Source organism: Protomyctophum bolini, assembly GCF_963924005.1.
Source record: "Protomyctophum bolini genome assembly, chromosome: 12".
Lineage (NCBI taxonomy): Eukaryota > Metazoa > Chordata > Actinopteri > Myctophiformes > Myctophidae > Protomyctophum > Protomyctophum bolini.
The window spans coordinates 29,635,048-29,655,144 of NC_137873.1; the positions used below are offsets into that span (position 1 = coordinate 29,635,048).

Sequence of the window (20,097 nt, forward strand, 5' to 3'; positions counted from 1 at the left end):
GACAGCTGTGAACATGTTGCTACCGTATATCAGCCAACTAGTGTCACTCGCAAACAAACAACCACAACGTCATGAACCCCTCCCACACGACTGACTTTGAGCAACTCTAAAAAAGCCTAGTAAAAATAGGTCATTGATCACAAGTCCCTCCCTCTAACCCTGCTTTAGCCACATTTACAGTGAGAGAGCATCCAGAGCTGTCATACTGTAGTGAGACATTAGTGAGCTTGTGAGAGGGAAAACAAGTGAAAGTGCATTTTGTTGTTTGTCCATCGCTACAGGCCAAAACTCCATTAAATGATTCAGAGCACTGCCCTTTTATTCCATCTTATGATTTTACTTTGGAATCAATTATTCAATATCTGTTGTATTTCCTGCCCGGCGGGCAGGTAGATACTTACAGAATCTGTTGTATTTCCTGCCAGGGGGGGGCAGGTAGATACTTACAGAATCTGTTGTATTTCCTGCCCGGCGGGCAGGTAGATACTTACAGAATCTGTTGTATTTCCTGCCAGGGGGGGGCAGGTAGATACTTACAGAATCCGTTGTATTTCCTGCCAGGGGGGGGGCAGGTAGATACTTACAGAATCTGTTGTATTTCCTGCCAGGGGGGGGCCGGTAGATACTTACAGAATCTGTTGTATTTCCTGCCAGGGGGGGGCAGGTAGATACTTACAGAATCTTCTGCTCTGCTATTGGGGGTCAGTGTGTTCCATACAATGATGCTTTGATACAACATACTGTACCTCATCAAAGTAAGCTTTGCTTCACACAACAGAAATCAGAGAAGCGCTCTTAAACTGAAACTTTGCCAATGTTCAACCTAAATCAATCTAAATCCCATTGTTCTGTGAGAAAATCAATAATATAGACATTTGTGATATATAATGTCTGTGTATTTTTCCACAAAATGTTGTTGCTGCTGCAAAAAAAAGACCAGACCACGGAAAGTCCACTGAATGTTCAAAGTTCCATTTTTGGGGTGTAATTGAGGTCAGAAAACCTAAAAATAATATTTTTGGATGTCATGAGACCTTTAAAGGAAGCATTTAAAAAATAATCAGACCCAGTTGGTCAAGGCAGAAGACATGGCATTAATGCATTTTTCATCTGCAATGAAATTCCACTTGAAATGTCATCTCAAGAGAGGAAACCTCTGTGAAATGAGATAGCATTATCTGTTTGCTAGAGTGACTGCAATTAGCAGATGGGCCTTTTGAATATAATTGAAAGTTTATCGATTTCCTCCTGGGTGACCTTTCCCAAAGCTAATTGTTTGAGGGACCACGCGAAACAAATGGAGAGGAAATGCAGCACCATTTGTACAGAATATCAAATTATTTGGTATACATACATTGTCAGATCATTAGTGAGGAAATTAAGGGAAAGAGTGCCATAAAAACCTCAACTGTGGAATATGAGACATACAGATGGGCAGTTGGACCAACCAATGAACAGGCAGGCTGTCAGACCATTGCAAGACTGTTGCAGAATATGAGAATCAGAGATGTACATATTGGATACATTTACATTATTAATAGCATGTCGTTGGTAACACGCAAATAAGACAAGGCTGAGAAAAACAAACCCCACAGTGCAGAAATGATTACTTCAGGGAGCGTGAATCACAGCTTGCCTCTGACTAAACTACAGGAGCACATAATCTTTTCATCATCTGAGGAACAATAGGCCTGCCCTGCACCTCCTTGTACTACAACTTAAGGCATTGATGCTGCCATAGATGGGATCCTAAAATTATGAGAGTGCATCATTTAGGGGGATCGAGTACATTATCCAGTTAAAATAAGTTTCCCAATTAGCCCTTCGCTAAGTCCCTCCCCAACCTCCTGGCCTTGTCCAATAGGCACGTTAGCAGCGAAGAGACAGGTCAAGCTGTCCTTCTCACCCATTGAGATGCATTTTAAATGACAGGATTTCTCCATATAAATAATGGATCATTTTAGAAGCAAAACATTCAAAATGTCTTCTAAATCTAGTAAACCAGGCCTGCAGTAGGCTATGCACTGGGCAATTGTGCATGACATTATTTAAATAAACTAGAAATACGAGGAAATCAACTTTGAACACGCCGACAGAAGTTTTCATGTTGCACGGTATTAGTATTATTGCCATCACCTGGGTGGGTCAGTCTGTAACTTTCCCGACGTTAAGCCGTGTAAATGTTCAACAACACAGCCATGCAAAATAACATTGACATCTATGAGGTGGCGAAAGCTTGACCTGCATAGCAACAGTTGCTAAACTATTTGGATTGGCATTGGACAATCGCTTTTTGTGGTGGGATTTAGCGAAGGGCTAATTGACCATTGTGTGCCATTCGTAGCATTCCACAAAGGGGTGTCACGTGGCCGGACCACATCAGAAACGTGGGCCTCTACGAGAAGAGACGAGGTTAGAGAGAGAAGGATGAGGCTGGCTGAGCACTGCGTCCGGCACCCGGAAATGGTGGTGGGCAAACTGACACCGTGGGAGCCAACGCAAGGCACGGCCAGGAGGGGAAAGAGGCGCAGCGCCTATGAAGAGTCCTAGACACACTGCAGCGCGACAGCAGAGTGAACAACACTTCAGTGGTCAAGACCACGATGCTAGACTGGAGGGTGTGGAGGGCAGACATTCAGGAGTTCCGAGTTGGTGTCAGCTAGTCTGCACATCACATGAAGTAAAATAGATATAGAAGTTTGAAAAGGTTTGGTACTTTGGTCATGCCTTATTAGTCCCCACAGGAATCCGCAGAGAAAAAGTCTTGATTCCGTGGAGAACATTCCTAATTAATTACCAACAGCTGAGACAGTTATGTAGAGAAATCTGACAGGCATTCAAAAGGAACTCAAATGTCATGTTAACGTCCTGTAAGTAGACTTCGAAATAAAACTAGTGTTGACTAATCATTACACGTGGCTCTTATTTTGAAGAGGAAGTCAGTGCACAGGAAGTCCGTTTCAGTTGTAAACAAGCACTTTCCCAAAGTTACGCAGTGCTCCTGCTAAACCACGCGGCCATAATTAATTACAATATGAATACCATGCATCTTGAACAACACTGGGATTACTTAAACATGGAACCTGCAGCAGTATGTGAGTAATTACTTGTATCTGTGTTGGACGTTTGTTTTGGTTTCAGTGGTTGAGCTGCTGGTGGTTGAGCTGCTTAACGACTACCCTGTCATTCCACGGATGGCTTTGAAATCGGCAGTAAATTGATCATTGGCATGATGATAAGGAAGCACTGCTGTTAATGCTTTATTTGTGTTAGAGATGTACTGATATTATTTCTTTCCGATACCCATAACTTGCATATCGGTCGATACCGACTACCAATCCAATACCAGTGTGTAATATAAACAATCTAGGACAGTGGTTCCAGAGACTAGCTGTGTTCCTCGAGGGGGTTACAGGTCTGTAATTCTTTAAGAGTGTACAAATGTAACCGTGTGTGTGTGTGTGTGTGTGTGTGTGTGTGTGTGTGTGTGTGTGTGTGTGTGTGTGTGTGTGTGTGTGTGTGTGTGTGTGTGTGTGTGTGTGTGTGCATGTGTGCGTGTGTGCGTCCACATGACAGCACACACGCATAATAATTTGTCCATTTGAAAGCACAACCGTAGCTTCCAGGCAGGATTATCCAAACTTTTTGTAGAACAGCTTGACAAAGACAACAGTGGGGTTCTAAAAATAAATCTACCAAATGTTCATCGCATGCAATTATCGTCACAGCTCTGCCGGCAGCTATCACTCATTTGTGGAATTTCCTTTCTTGGTGATTTTGCAGAATGTTTGGGATCCCCATTCGAGAGGTTATAGGGAGGGCATTGTTACTTGCTGTCAGAATATCGTATTTCTAGAAAGGACATTCCAATTGAACAACACGATCAAATTATTCCTATCAAGGGCTCCGGGGTTCGCCAACATCACCATAGAAACTAAAGAATACTGGAAGAGTGTGTTTTGTAAACCAGCCTCAGACCCGTAAAAGGAAAATGCTTCCGTTTGTACATTTATTTTACAGATCAAGAAAAGCCAAATCTTTGTGAAGTGAAGGAGAGTTGTGAATAATAATGAGTGGTATATGTCTATGCCATACCTTTTAATTTACAAATCCACAAGAGATGGATTACAAAGGGTAACCACATATACAGATGATCAGAGATCTCCGCAGATATGTTTGGTGACATCTGAAACAACTCAGATTTATGATCCCTAACCTTAATGTCACAGTAACCTAACGTTTGTCGGACTATTGGGATGTCGGAATAATCAGAGGTCGGAATTGTGAGCGGACAAGGGCTTATCCAAGCTTGTCATCACCTTCAAACATTGCTTTATTTTGGTCAGACATACATTTGAGCAGGCGCTAGGCTGTTCAACATTAAAGATGCACTCAACAGTCTATGCCAGGGGCACTTTTCAACAATCCTATACAAATAGAATTAGTACACTATAGCCAAGATGTTCTTGCACTTTCTATTTGCATACCGTATCTGTTTGGAAACAAGAGTTTTTTGTTGTTTTTTTGCAAAACACGAAATTGTCACTGCCATGATGGAATAGAGGAAACTGGAAAATATAATACATCTTCAAAGTCAGACACAAGGATACTGATTTACAGAAGCATTGCATAAGCCTACTGTACAAAATACAAATTTGTCTGGACAGTTGACTACCGGTATAGTTTCCAGTTTTGAAACTCAACACAGCCCAAACACGCATGCACGCACGCACACACACAATATCTCTCTCTCTCTCTCTCTCTCTCTCTCACACACACACACACACACACACACACACACACACGTATAGCAATGTCGCCTGCTGCAGGGGTAGCCTACATTAGAAGTGCATCAATCAATCAATTATTAAAGCTTAAGTTCAAAAGTTGTGTCATGTCCACAGTATAGGGTTCGTTTCTGAATGATCACGTAACCTATACCTGACTACTATTATTAGATATAGATAGCTCTACTGTGCGTGGACCATTCAAGCACTGGCTAACCGGCCATGTCTACTCTTAATTGGCACACACAAAATGCCCATAAAAAGTAGTTGAATGTATTTCAGACACATAATTAAGCTACTTAATTCTTAATTTGTTTCCTATACGAGAATGACATTTTCGGGAATGCTTCGCATCACTTTGCCATACTCAGTGTTGGGCAGTAGCTAGCTACAAGTAGCGAAGCTACATAGCTTACTACATTTATCAGTAGCTTGATGGTAGCTTCACTCCTTTTGAACCAAGTAGCGTTTTTTGTAGTGTAGCTATTTTTAGACCCAAGTAGTGACGTAGCTTTCAACAAAAGCTACAAAGTTACAAATTTACTGTTAAATAAAGTTTTGTGGGGGGAAAAAATCCCTGGAAAGAAATCCATGATTGATTGGTTGGTTTAGATAAGAAGAGTCTGACACAAACAAACAGGCCACCCGCATTCTCTAGTCCAGGTGTTCCCAAACTTTTTTGGACCAGGTACCCCTTTTGGGGTAGATATTTTTCCAGGTACCCTCTCATCCTCGCAACACGGATAACAATATATTTACAACCACAAGCAGTGTTTCCTGCAGGAAAAAGCTTTGGCATGGTGCTGGGCACAGGCCGCAATTTTGATTAATTAATTAATTAATGAATTGGATTAATACATTAAGATTCATTTGTATTATTGCTCTTGTATTGCTATTGGAGACACTGGGGGGACACTGGGGGACACTGGGCAGGCACTGAGGAGGCACTGGGTAGACACTGGGGAGGCATTCAGGGGCACACTGGGGAGGCACTGGGAAGGCACTCGGGGGGCACACTGGGGAGGCATTGGGGAGGCACTCGGGGGGGACACTGGGGAGGCACTCGGGGGGACACCGTCTAAATGTATACGTCTAAATGTAGACGTCTAAATGTATACAGACGTCTAAATGTAGACGTCTAAATGTGTACGTCTTCTCTTATGGGGGTCCCTGGCATATCTTTTCAAATGGGGGTCCACAGGCTATGTAGTGTCAATTTGGGGGTCCTTGACATGAAAAAGTTTGGGAACCACTGCTTTAAACACTTTAGCACTTTATGAACATGAACAAAATAGATGGGTCCCCCCTGGAACTCCCTCAGGTACCCCTGGGGGTCCCCGGACCCCACTTTGGGAAACTCTAGTCTAAATCCCTGTCTCTCAGCTGGTGCGCAAATGGCTAGGCTGTGGCAATAATAATAATTAAAAAAAAAGAACAAAAAATAACTAAAATCGTTCATTTTTTGGAACCATGAACTTTAGTTCAAAATGTTGAATTATTAACTGAATTAGTTCCTTTAAAAAAAAATAACTGTGAACTGAACTATAGTTAATAAAAAAAATAACTTTCCCAACACTGAACACATGAATCAGCCACACCGCAAGTAAATGTGAAAAAGTTGACACCAAAAGCCAGACAGAGGGCTTGTTTCCAGTTTGTTTTTTAATAAACAACCAAACTCAGCATTTTTGCCTGCCTATTAGGCTATTTGTTCGGTGGAAACTTGATCATGAAGTTGATAAAAAATATTTAAAAAAAAAGTAGTGTCCATGTAGCTAGCTACTTTTGCCATGTAGCTTATAGTGTAGCTTGCTATAATTATCTGGGGATAGCTTTGTTGTAGTTGAGCTATATTTAATAGAGAGTAACTGGTAGTGTAGCTTACTACATTTTCCAAGTAGCTTGCCCATCACTGGCCATACTTCTTTTCACAGCAAAGGCTATTAATTAGGCTACATCCTATTCTTATAAACTGTATTGAGTCCTACCTGCTCTTCCTGCTGTGCCACTTTCTCCGGCCCGTTTTGCTCGGTTGGAGAAGTCATGGTAAATAATAATATGAGCGGCGCGAGAGAAGCACTGACGCTGGTGACCGCTGACTGTGCAGAATGATCGAATGCCACTAAACTAAACGGTGACGCGGATAGAGAGAGAGAGAGAGAGAGAGAGAGAGAGATAGGCTGCCAGCATACCCATTAATAGCATAGGCTACATGCACTGGATATTCCGTAGTTTAATAAACTGACGGAGAATGATATATCTCTGCATGTGTGTTCTTTGCTGTGGGTGGTCCCGAGACTCAAGTTATTCGGTCTGCTCAGCCTCAGACTCTGCTGCTGACAAACCTCATGGGTTTCCTACCTAAACCATTAGCATTTTTTGCGAAGTTCTCTTGTAGGCCTACTGTAAAATAGGAGGAGCTCCTATTTTACTGTCAAAGTGCGTGTTTTATACTGAGTGAAAGATTAAAGACTAGATTACATATTGGATACGCTACTTTACAGAAATCAAATAACAAACCAGAAAATCAATTAACAATAACAGCTAGGCCTATAGCTTATTCATTTCTTAACTGAGATTTTAATTTCCCAAATTGCATAAAGAGCTTTTTTTGGGTGGCATAGAATAATGGAGGAATGATGTGGTCTTGCATCATGCATGTAGCTGTGAAATCTCTACAATTAGATGAGTCAAGCAGAGCAGTCAGATTTAGCATAATGCCAAATATAGTATGGTAGCCTACAAATGGGAAGACTTCTACCTTAAACTATAGCTAGTCTATTTTCTTTCTAACTTTGTTCCCCATAAGTATCTAAACACAAAATGTGACTAGTTCTTGCATCATGTTTTTGTTGTGATTTTTTCACAATGCAACAGAGAGCTCAAGGTTTGTCCTTCAACCTGCATGGAACTATATTTAGCACTTCCATTCTCTCCTTCTCACTGTTCAGCTGAGATGTGAGCAAGCTGATATTACAAAGAACTCTGTCACTGCAGAGTGCGGACACCCCTATCATCATTACGGGCATTCCATTACATAGGGAATGGAAGCAGCAAGAATCAATGTTCGAATAAACAGTTTTGCATGGTTATAGGTTGAGTCATCATGTGAACATGTCCTTGCTGAAATTTCAATATGCTGAGAATAGCTCATTTAGACTACACAATTTATAATTTAAGCATTTTAGCAGATGCCAGATGCTCTTAACCAAGTTCTCTTAACTAAGTGCAAAATCAGCAGAGTAGCCTAAGCATGGACCCTAGTCAACAAACAACAACATATCTGCATAGTAAACAGTAATATCTATTGAAAAGGTGATAAGAATGGATACAATGTTTGTAGATACTGTGTAGTTATAATAGCTACAAGAATGCTTTTAATTAGCCTACGAGTCAAAGGCACCCACACAGAATATATCCACCCCAGCATGTTCCTATCAGCTTTAAAATAAAAGGTCTCCTTCTGCCCTGACAGTTGAAAAGCCATGCTTTATACAGTCCTACCTCCCACATAGAACAGAAATAGTTCCCACAACTTCCCACTCCTACAAAACATTGGTTTATCTGGCAATAACTAGCTGTATCTCTGCATGTAGAATTGTGTGCACACTATCCACATTCATGTTAGCACAGCATGTCTACCTATTTGTATTGCCATTCTGTTTTGGAGAGTGTTCAGCCAAAAGTCAGGGTGTCTCCATAGAGCTCCTGGCCTTTTGAACCAGTCATCTGTTAGAGAGAACTTGCCTCTGGGAGGCCCTAATGAGGCTGTTAAATAAACCCACAGACTGACAGAGAGGACACAATATTTATGAAGATTATACTGCATAAGTTCTGTTGTAATTACTGTCTTATCCTACAATCCCTGAGTTTAACTCTGAATGTAAAGATGGACTTACCGGCACAGGATCATTTTCTGAGCAATAAATGTGACTGTGTGTAGACTGTATACTAATAATGGGCTCTATGCACACAGAATAACTCTTCCTACTTCCAGGCCGCTTCCCTACTTCCCTACTCCTTCACAGGTGTTACTGATTATACTAATTAAGGCACTGTTCCATTTAGTGTACAGTGGTTCTCATACTTTTAATTTCAAGGACCCCTGTTGCCACAACAACGGGAAGCAACGCGATGTCATGGCAGTGACTTCGCCACTATTATAAAGCCTGGGTTGGGAGGGCGAGAGATCAGATTAGAAGACAGTAAGTAAGTAATTCATAACAAATATAACCAATAACACTAGTACTTCAATCCAACCTTCAAGGTGACATTAACCCACGGCATCTCGGCTTCATAATTAAGTAATTAAGACTTGTTGAAGTCTTCATTACAAATAGGAAACTGAGTGTACAAATGGAACCACTCAGTTACAGATCCCTACGGGACCCGTACGGGACCATTTGGAACGCACTCAAAGACACAGTGTTTCCAGTGAGCACACATGCACAATAGCAGCACCCTGTCCTTGACTCTGTTTGACCAGAATGGAACAGAGCCTTCATTAGTATCATCGGTAACACCTGGGAAGGCGTGTGTGCATAGAACCCATTGCAGAAGCTGGATGAAAGCTCCAGATGTAAATAAGTATATTTAGAGGTTTGACTGGCAATGTGATACAACCTGGTGATTTAAAAATGTCATGATTTGGAAGATGATCTCATCAATTCACAAACAGTGTAAAATCATCACCATCCTTCTCATTATCATCATCATCGTTGTCTATATCAATTTAAACTATCACATTGTTAAACAACCATAGGAGATTAAACCTCATCCATTGTATTGTAGTATCAAACAACCTAGAAATGTCAAAAGTGGCTAAATACCAGATAAAGAGGCGTTTCAGCACCACTTCCGTGGACAGCTCTCCATCATTTAACAAAACATTAAATATTCCAATCTCTCTCTTGTTATTAGTTAACATTTCGATGTACAACTTTTAAGAGCTGAGAAAGACAACGGGCTATAAGAGTGCATTGCAAATACACGCAAAACAAATTGAATTGGCATGAAGTGTCTGTCAAGCAAATCTAGATAATAAGAAAGAAATCCGATCCAGCAAACAAAGCTAAAAAAAACACATTATATAACAACACACAACACAAATGTGTCTGGTCACATCTTTGGCAGGAAGGTGGAGATGGAGGTAGTCATCAGTCAGTCTTACCCACATGAACCCTATAGTGTCCCTAGTACTCCGGTCACAATAGGCGAACATTTGTTGAAAATAGGCAAACATTTGCCCAAAATAGACGATCAGACAATGCTGGACATGACTATTTTGTTGGACATGGGTGACCCCCTGGTGACTGTATATAGGCTTTAAGTTGTTAATTGGAGAAGGAAATAAATACATACTGTCCTTATACCAGGTATACCAAGCAACCAACATTAAGTATACACATCAAGGCAAGTTTGAAGCAATGACAGGTTTCCTTTACATATTCATAAGGAGGTAGTGCTAGTTCAAGTGATGATATTTGGCCCATGTCCAAGGTGTATAGAAAGATAAATACATTTGGCCATGCAAGCTCGGGTATATACCTTTAAGATAATCTGATTTGTGGATCTAGTGCAAAAGCTGCTGGTAAAATAAGAAGGCTGGAGTCGTATAAGTAGCATGGGTTTATCCAGCACTTTCTTAAAAATGAATGACGTGCATTTTCCTCCTCTGACTGACATACTGAGGGCCATCCTTTAGTATTTCATTTAAAGTAGAGTGGTAAGTGTGTGAGCATGTACATGTTACAACATATAATGCAGCTGTGGACAACATAAGCTCTAATTTTATTTAAAATCTAGGCAATCTCTTTTTTTTGTGTTGGAAGACTATGGTAAATAAACACGTTACCAAATTCTTAGTGTTGATATTAGACAATATAAGTAGGCAGACAACCTTTCAATTGCATGCTAGCTCCCCCCAGTGATCACCAGGTGTTTGACATGTGTTGAGGACATTTACTGTACCACAGAATGAACAAGTTACTACACAGTTAAGTACCAACAGACTTTAGGCTGGCCACTCTATTACTGTATTATTATTATTATTATTATTATTATTATTATTATTATTATTATTATTATTATCATTATTATTATTTATTTTTTTATTATTTTTTTGCGGATAGATGGCAGACAGATGATCTAGATTAAAGGCCGATTGCACAAATTGTTCTCAAGCAATAGGCCTATTATCTGTCTGTTAATGAGTTACTCCCTAACGACCTATAAATATTAATTGAAACCCAGGGAGCACACCAGCAGCTAATGTATCTGTTCACTGGTCTGCCATATAACCAGCAGCCACTTTCCACATGTGTCACCTGTGTTCAAAGGTTCACTCTGTCATTACTTTCCCGTGAATAATAATAATAATTAATATTATAATAATTATAATGTATTATTATGATGACACAAAAGGCTATAATTATAATGACACATAATGCCCTATAATGACAGCCTTAGAGGGATGATCCAGGATCACAATACCAGGCAGTCAGAAGATCGCTCGGATCAACAGCTCTGTTGATTTAGGACCAAAGCTGTTCCCATTTAAACCTGGCGCCAGCTGTCAGTCCGGGCGGTTCAGTCATCAATCACATCCCCGGGGGGGGGGGGGGAGGGAGGGAGAGAGTGCCCTCTGGCATCTCTCCAGGTGGCACACAGACCCTGACCTTCCCTGACTCGCTCCAGCAACTCTCCAACTGGCGATTAACACACCTGGCTCTCAGATAGCCCATCACTGAGATGGGCTATCTGTTCACAAGTTCCACTGTCTGTCACCTGGGCCGGTGCTGGATGGAACATGGAGGCGGGGTTAGAGCAGTAGGCCATCATACTGCAGTTTGTCACAGGGTTAATTTGTAGGCTAAAACATTTGGTTCTCAAATTGGGGTCTTGGGGCCTCGGGGACCTCCATGGGGTTCCTTGAGGGGTCCCCAGCTAAATTAGTTATTTGGCATTAAATCAGTCTAACCGTATCTACATGGGCTGTTTTTGTACGATGTATTTCTAGAAAATAGCAGATTTTTCAAACTCATTAGTTCAGCCCTGAGCTGAACTAATGACCTTTTACCACAGTGATTCTCAGACTTTTTCATGTGAAGAAGCCCCAAATTATTATATACTATATATTCTTTAGCTGGCTAATAAGCCGCTAATGAAGAAGAAAATCTAAACAAAACTGTAATGGTCATGGCGAAAGTAAATCTAGAATGTATGGATCGTTGCCAAAAAGAGATAACAAGAGTGTGTCAGCACTCATTTAGAGAGCATTAACCTATCTGCTGATCCAGGCCTCATAAAACAGACTTATGAGCGTCATGAACTTCACATCTCCTCATTAATGGCCAGCAAGAGAGCCTTAATAAATTATAAACAAGATGACAAGTAAGTTACCATCCAAATCTAATAAAAGAAAGAATGATAAACTGCAACAGGGGTGTACATTTAGGTCAGGACCAGAGATACTTTAAAAATAGAGCCTTCAGGAAGCCAAGAAAATAAATAAACGATTGATCGGATACAAGCAAGTTCGCGGACGACACCACAGTCATAGGCCTGATCACAAACGATGATGAAACGGCCCACATGCAGGAGAGAAGTGGAGAACCTGGCACAATGGTGACGGGTGAACAACCTGGCTCTCAGTGTCGACAAGACAAAAGAGCTGATCCTCGACTACAGGAGACCTCCCAGAGACCACTCTCCCTGCAGTGGAACAGTTCAGAGAGTTCAAATCCGTGGGAGTACACATCACTGAAGACCTCACCTGGGCAGTATACAGACGGAGCGTGTCGTGAAGAAAGCACAACAACGCCTCTACTTCCTGAGAAGACTCAAGAAAGCTGCCATGGGCCCCAAAGTCCTAAAAGCTTTCTACATAGGCACATGTATGCACAGCACAGAGAGCATTCTATGGCAGCTGCACCGACCTCAACCGCAGAGCAATGCTCCCCCCCATCATAGACCTGTATACGACGATCGTTGTCACCAAAGCTCGTGGAATTTTAAAAGACCCAAGCCATCCCAAACCGCAGACTGTTTGAGAAGCTGCCGCATGGAAAACGTTTTCGCAGTCTCAAAGCCACTGGAAACCGACTGCAAAAAAGCTTCTTTCCCCGAACAATCAGATACATGAACGAACTGATAAGAACCAGAGCAAAACCAGGCAAAGGAAAAGCTAGCCCCCCCCCCCCACACACACCCCCTTCTTGCACTATCAGGCTGTAATTGCACCTTTTAAACTAAAATTTTCTTTATACTGTATATGGAACATAACCTCAAATTGCACCTTCTTAAACTAAATTGTGTTGTATATAATGGAACATAACCTCCTACTGTGAAGCTGTTCACATAAGGTTTACCTAACTTAGCTACTACAGGGAAACATGCACATGCATGTACATAATGTTACTATTTTATTTTATTGTTTGAATGCTCTTTCTTGCACTCTTATGCTATCCCTTTGTTTGCTGTGCTTGCTGTGTTTTGTTGTTTGAATGTTATGCTATCTAGTGTATATGCTGCTGCATTGTCTGTAAGGAAGCCAAACAAAAATACGTTTTACTCTTATGTAACTGTACACAAGATTTAACAATAAAGTACAACCTTGAACCTTGAGCACACGATGAATGTATCAGCATTGTTTTATTGTAATCCAGACTAAGGAAGCATGAGTCACCAACAACGGTCATAAAAAGCCATTTTATACAGCACACAATAGAGCTGCATCTTTGCCCAACTGTGGATTTTAAAAAGATTCCCATCATCGGGCTACAGACCAGTCTGCCTTCCTGGTACCAGCCAATAGTCCCTGGGGAGCTTACAGTATGCTTAATCATTTTCCATTTCCACTATTTAGTCTTTTATTGCTACTTTGGGATGAAGCACAAAACATGTATACATTTTCACTGTGTGATGCTGATTGCATCAAGTGAAACAGGCTCACCCAGCTGAGCTTCCAAGTTTGCCCAGCCTATAAGCCAAAAAGCATGAGGTTATCTTACAAAATGCATTATACGAGGTCCCTCTTGTAAAACACAACGCTGCCTCAACGTAAAACAAATATAAGGATTTCACCGCTGCAATGTTGCAAACTTGCTACCAGCTGTATTGTACGTACCGTATACGTCAAAGATGTTGACACTGTTCATGTAGGGCCTACATAAACTGACATACGCACAGACATATGCATTATCACATAATGCTCATGTTCTGGCATGTAATAATGCACTAATAACTAGATTAAGTTCCCATCGGGGGCCGGGCACAGGTCTCCACCAGGATAGTTAAGTTCTGCAGAAATTGGCCTCAACAGGCAGACGTGGAAAATGCAGTGCAAAAGGTTTTGTCTTGGCCTCTAGGGAGTGCGCCTACAAAGTTGTACACAAATCGATGCAATTATAGGCAAGAACACAAATTAGCCTGTTAGCGGTTAGCGCCACCATGAGTCCGCTTTTTTGAAGTGGCATTTCTTCCTCTGCTTAGTGATACTGTGTGTGTATAATTTCACGGAAATTGCACACTGTGTTCATGATTTGAGGCATTTTGTTCAAAACGGACAAATCTGCAGAACTTTGGAAGGCAATCTTAGCCAATGGGGATGGAATATGGGGACGCGGAGTGGTCCGTGATGACATGACTATAGAGACAGTGTATCCAGAGTTGCATGATTGCTCTCCCTGCTCGGCTTCCCTCCTCTAAACACATGGCAGTTGTGTTTGCATAGACATAGTCAAGCCCAATGCACAGCGGTTGATTCCAACCCCTATAGAGCGTCGCAGTCCCGCCCCCTCGAGAGACCCGGAAAATAAATCCCCGTTCATTTTCCTCATAGACTTATCAGAAAGTATTTATTTAAAGACGTTTACGCCGCGGACAAAGCCAACTCTTGTCGTGACAAATCATGACAACAAACACAATTCTTCGGGCCAAACAAAGAATTTGAAAGTAGAAAGAAACGGCAGGTTACAACACTTTTTTTGTTGTTTTTCTTCTTTGTAATTATTTGTTTGGTCCAAAATATTGTGTGGGCTGTCATGATTTGTCACGACAAGAGTTGGCTTCGTACAACGCTTAAAAGGTCTTTAAATAAATACGTTTTGAAATGTCTATGGAGAAAATGCATTCGGATTCATTTCCTGGGCCTGGACACGGCACCCGTATAGAAGAGTGAAGCCAATTGAATAAGCGGTTCTCCAGGATTAGACTGCTGATTCTGCTGAATCTATCAACAGTATAGTGAGTGAAGTAGTATAAGTACAGTTTCTCTACAGTTATCCTCAACAGTCTCTCAAAGTTTGTCAATGTGCATCCTACTAGTATTTCATCAGTGTGCCAAAGTCCAGGCAGACAAAAGTCAGTTAACAACAGTGTTCTTAAAGTTTCTCGTGGGGGTCTAGCTTGGTTTAGTCTACATTGTTATGCTTTGTAAGAATGGCTGACAAAGCACGGTGGGTTTGATGAAGCATTGCTTAACCAGAAGTAAAGTCCATTATGTTATTTCTAACCAGCATCCTCTGTGTATGGCTTTAAGAGCTCACTGAAGTCACTTAAGTAAAAGCATGGCCCTTTGAAATACCTTTTATTCACACAAATAATGACAAAAAGGCTGCTATGATGCACCGTAAGTCAACTTTGAGATGTTATGTTTATCCTTCACTGACATTTCTATGTTTTGGACATGCACCTCTGTTCTATAGTCTATATTACTACAGTATATATATCTACACCACCACTATAAAAATGCCAATGCATCACATATCATGCTTGCCTCCTTGGTCAGACCGAAATACTAGGACTTATTAGAGTAAAAGCTTTTACAATATTTCCCGAACACTGTCTATTTCACATATTTCATCAGCTCTTAGGCTAGAGTAGTAAGCAATATAACGTACTTTGTTGTATGACAACAAAGTATAAATTAAGCTTAAGTGGATGTTCCACTCACCCACAGTCTCTCCAATCTGGACAACTTGCGTGTTTTCATTCTGTGAGCGTTGTGTGTGAGTGACAGGATGAGAGGGTGCGAGAGAAGTGATGTGAATGCAGAGAGGCTGAATGAACAAGACAAGACACACCTTATAGCTCTCAGAAAAACCGAGACCACACTCAGCGTTTTAGCACAAGCTTCCACGGATGTTCAGACACACACACACACACACACACACACACACACACACACACACACACACACACACACACACACACACACACACACACACGCACACACACGCACACATGTACATGTACTCCGTCCAACTGATACACTGCCCTAATGCTAGATCCTGCCCCGAAATGTAGACAGGTTTCATTAATGAGACCCCATGCATGCATGCAAGACCAAGAGGTCCGAATCTGATACCGGACTATCAGAACAAGGCTGGTCAGCCAGTACAATGAAGGAGGCCTCTAGTCTATACTGTGTGTGTGTGTGTGTGTGTGTGTGTGTGTGTGTGTGTGTGTGTGTGTGTGTGTGTGTGTGTGTGTGTGTGTGTGTGTGTGTGTGTGCGCGCGCCTCCATCACAACAATCACCATAAAGCCACTTACCAGGGCCATTAGCGCTACCCCATGCACAGATCAGCATTACACACCACACACAGAGCCAGGGCCACTTTAAAGCGCTTTACCCAGGGCTGTTCATCCTCTATGCACCCCCCCACACACACTCGCATCCCACCCACCTATGCTTCCCTCAACGCCAAGGAGCATCCACACAGGCACTGTAAGAAATACAGTACAGTTATAATAAAATTTCACAAACGCATGCACGCACGTTGCCACGCACGCACACATACACTTTTATCCTTTATATAAAAGTAGTATGAGCATTGCGCTCATGTCATGGCAATTTATTGATTAGGCTGCTAATGAGTCACTGCAATATTTATTGGTGACTCATATTCAGTCATGTTGCCTCATTGTCTGCATGTGAGAAATGTTGGAACGAATACAAAATGTCTTTCATTCTGCACCGAGCAGTAATGATCTATAGCCCGTGAAGGTCTTCATCTTTCACACTCACTCAGCCGTTCACACAGCTTTGTGAACCAAACAGGCAGAAAAATATGATCTCCTCCTCCAGATAAATTGTGGTTTTATGTGTATTAATACCAGCCACAATATCATCCAAAGTCTTATACTAGAGATGTCTTACGTTATACTAGTCTCCAATGTCTTACACTAGAGATCACATGTATACACTGCAGTGATTTAAAAGGTCACTGTATTCCCATGATGCGACAGCCTGGAAAATCAACCATAGGGTTAATCTCCCTGGCTTTGTTTTGTGTTTCAATGTTTATATTTTTCCCTTTAGTTGTTAAGCCAATTCCCTTCAAATGTCTGTGTTATCTACTGCTGCCCTTACTCATTCACCTGCCAATGAGGAGCCCCCATCGGGAAGACGGAGCGACTCCATCCTCGTTCAACACCCACCACTGACATGCGCCTCCCTAGCCCAAAGGAGTCGCTGGTGCAGCGACAAATGCCCTCCCTGCTCCATTAAACATGGCCAATTGTGCTCGTATTGACACTTGGCCAAGCCAGACGCAGCCATCACTCTCAATCTCAGTCTGGTGAACAGGAACTTCACCCTTTACTTTATCCCTTTGCATCTCAATCTGACATGGCTCCCAATCTCCCATGTAACACCATAAATCCCAGTGATCTCTCTCTCTCTCTCTCTCTCCACCTCCCCAGAAGTAGACAATCATTCATCCCACCTTTGCTTAATTCCACGTGGGCAACAGCCAGAACCTCATCACAGAAATCAGGGCTTGACTCTCAAACCAGGCAAATTAAATTTCCCCTTCCACCCGAGAAGTTCTGGGAAGTGATTCACAAGTCGACTACTTCCATCCCCCGACTCAGAGAAAGGATCAGTAGAAATGATTAAATAATGGAACATGCAATAGACAGACAGGGGTATTGGCACCGAGAGCAGTGGTGGGGGGAATCCACACAAAACTATGAAGACATACACAAAATGAGTCCACACATTCTCACACTGTGTTCATTTACAAAATGTATTTGACTCACATTTTGTACACTCATGATTGTACCCAGCCACAGTCCCGACCAGAGGACGCTTCTTAGAGACATTCTAATACTTTCCACCTTCATAGAGAGGTAATATGGTTCTAGTGGTGCTTGAATCAAGCCAGAGGTCTAGACAGCAAGCTTTATTTATCAGAAGACTGGACCAGAGCCACACAAAAAGTATAATGTTCCTATTGTGCCCTGTTGACTGTAGACATGTCAGTCTTGGCATCTGACTGGGAAAGTATGTTGCTGCAGTGCTTCTAACACTGAGACATACCGTATGGAGCCAGAGCATAGCTACTTCAGTTGTTGTACTACTCAGTTCGTGGGTGCGTGCGTGTGAGTGCGTGGGTGTATGCATGCCTACTTATTGTAGGTGGGAATTGGCATGTCTGTCATGATTAGTATTTTAGGGCTAAATACATTTAGACAGTATGAGTAGAGCAGGCTGGTATAGTGCCATCATGAGGCCGATTTGAAAATGATGCATACATGAAACGGCCGCTGATCAGTCCAGCATTTTGCCACATAATCTCCAGACAGACAGACAGACAGACAGACAGATGGAGATAGCTATTTTTTGGTCAGTCTGTCCACTCATTTTTTTGTGCGTAACAAAAGATATTCTGTAAGATATTCTCTGTATGTTGTGACAGGCTATGTTTGATTGGTGAAACAAACTGAACATGCATTGACTAAAAAACAAAAGGAACAAGTGGAATATAGCCAAATGTGAAAGTAAGATATTTTACTCCACAAATACAACAGTAAAAGTGGAAAAATATGTTGCATTAAAGCTATACCCTTAACCCCAAGTACAATGAATTCAAAAACATATAGTGTGTATTCTGTATAAATATATAAAACTCGTCACTACCCACCTTTACTGTCGCAGTGGAAGTTTCCTGGCTGTTTCCTGGCTGTATAATTGCCATTGTTGATGAGAGAATCTGCCTGTGTGACCCAACAGATTATTGGTGCCTGATGTCAGTCCAAAGTAACCCCTCCACTGTGACAGGCAACTAGAGGAATGGCAGCTCCCACTCCACTGTACTAATTCTCTACAGCGGAGATAGCCAGATAGTGGAGAGACAGTATTTTGCCTAAAGGTCTATCTATCGTAATGGTCTATCTCCATTATTCACTCCATTAGTCTGTGACTGTCTTCTCAATTACTTCTCAAGTTGTCTCCTTACTTTTCAGTTGTGGCCATCAATAAAACACGTCAGTGTTAAAGATTTGGGGCACCAATGTGACCTATATGGCAAATTCACCCTTGGGGCGATTCATACAAAATACATTGAATAAATGACACGGTATGATATAAATTTACAGGTAGATGTCAATCTCAGAGGAATTAAAAGGAACCAGAAAACTACGTAATTGTGAGCTTTTCAGGTTAGAAAAAGTTCCAGGTAGAGTGCATTCCAGGTAGAGTGCATTCCGAGGAGGCATCAAACATTAAGTGTGTGTGTGTGTGTGTGTGTGTGTGTGTGTGTGTGTGTGTGTGTGTGTGTGTGTGTGTGTGTGTGTGTGTGTGTGTGTGTGTGTGTGTGTGTGTGTGTGTGTGTGTGTGTGTGTGTGTGTCCTTGCGGTAGAGGATGGTTTTGTGAGGTCAGGTTTTCCGTTTGAGCTTACATGAGGACTGAAACCCCCTGTTAATTCCGAATAAAAGTAAAATCCTATTAAAAGTTGTCATGTAAACACCTATACAAAAACTTAAATCCGAATGAAAATGCTCAATGCGATTTATAAACCATTCCGATGTAACTGACCGGATTATTCCGATGTTGTATGCGATTGAAAGAAAATTTGACTCATTCCGGTCTTTCTGAGTATGCTCATTTCCAAGGCGCTCCAACTTCAAGGCGCTTCCAAGGCGCTCATTTCCAACGCGGGCCAAGGGAATATAAGTTAAGTTATATCATGGAAGATCACCTATCAAATCATGCACTGGCAGCTATTTTACAAAAAGCCCTAATAATAGCCTTTATTGTAGCTGGAGTTTCCACTCTTAATTTAGAACAGCTAACACATTTCATGCCTCCCTAATGTGGAGAGTTCTCATTCTGTTTATTTAGCCTACAGTTAAAGCTGACACTCTCATGCAAGGCCCGCTACGATTTAAAAGGTAAACATTAAATTGGCTCCTGCCTGGGATATTAAATATCACTCGCTTAGCTATAGGGAGATATTGCGCGTTGGAGCTTCAGTTGTCCTACCTGACACCAGCGTGTAAGGTGACCACCTCCAAACCACTGC

General features: G+C 41.7%; 1 protein-coding gene across 5 annotated transcripts in view; it reads right to left on the bottom strand.

Moving 5' to 3' along the window:
* The window catches only part of LOC308326355 (A-type potassium channel modulatory protein DPP6-like), an 88,019-nt gene that overhangs the window by 37,081 nt on the left and 30,841 nt on the right, over positions 1-20,097 (bottom strand). Inside the window, exon 1 of one of the 5 annotated variants that reach the window (XM_080779174.1) lies at positions 6,776-6,893. The exons of the other annotated variants lie outside the window; for them this stretch is intronic. Within the exon in view, the coding sequence (XP_080635300.1) occupies positions 6,776-6,832 (57 nt within the window). The 5' untranslated portion in view covers positions 6,833-6,893. Of the gene's footprint in view, positions 1-6,775; positions 6,894-20,097 lie in introns of those variants that run through there. 5 annotated transcript variants of the gene reach the window in all.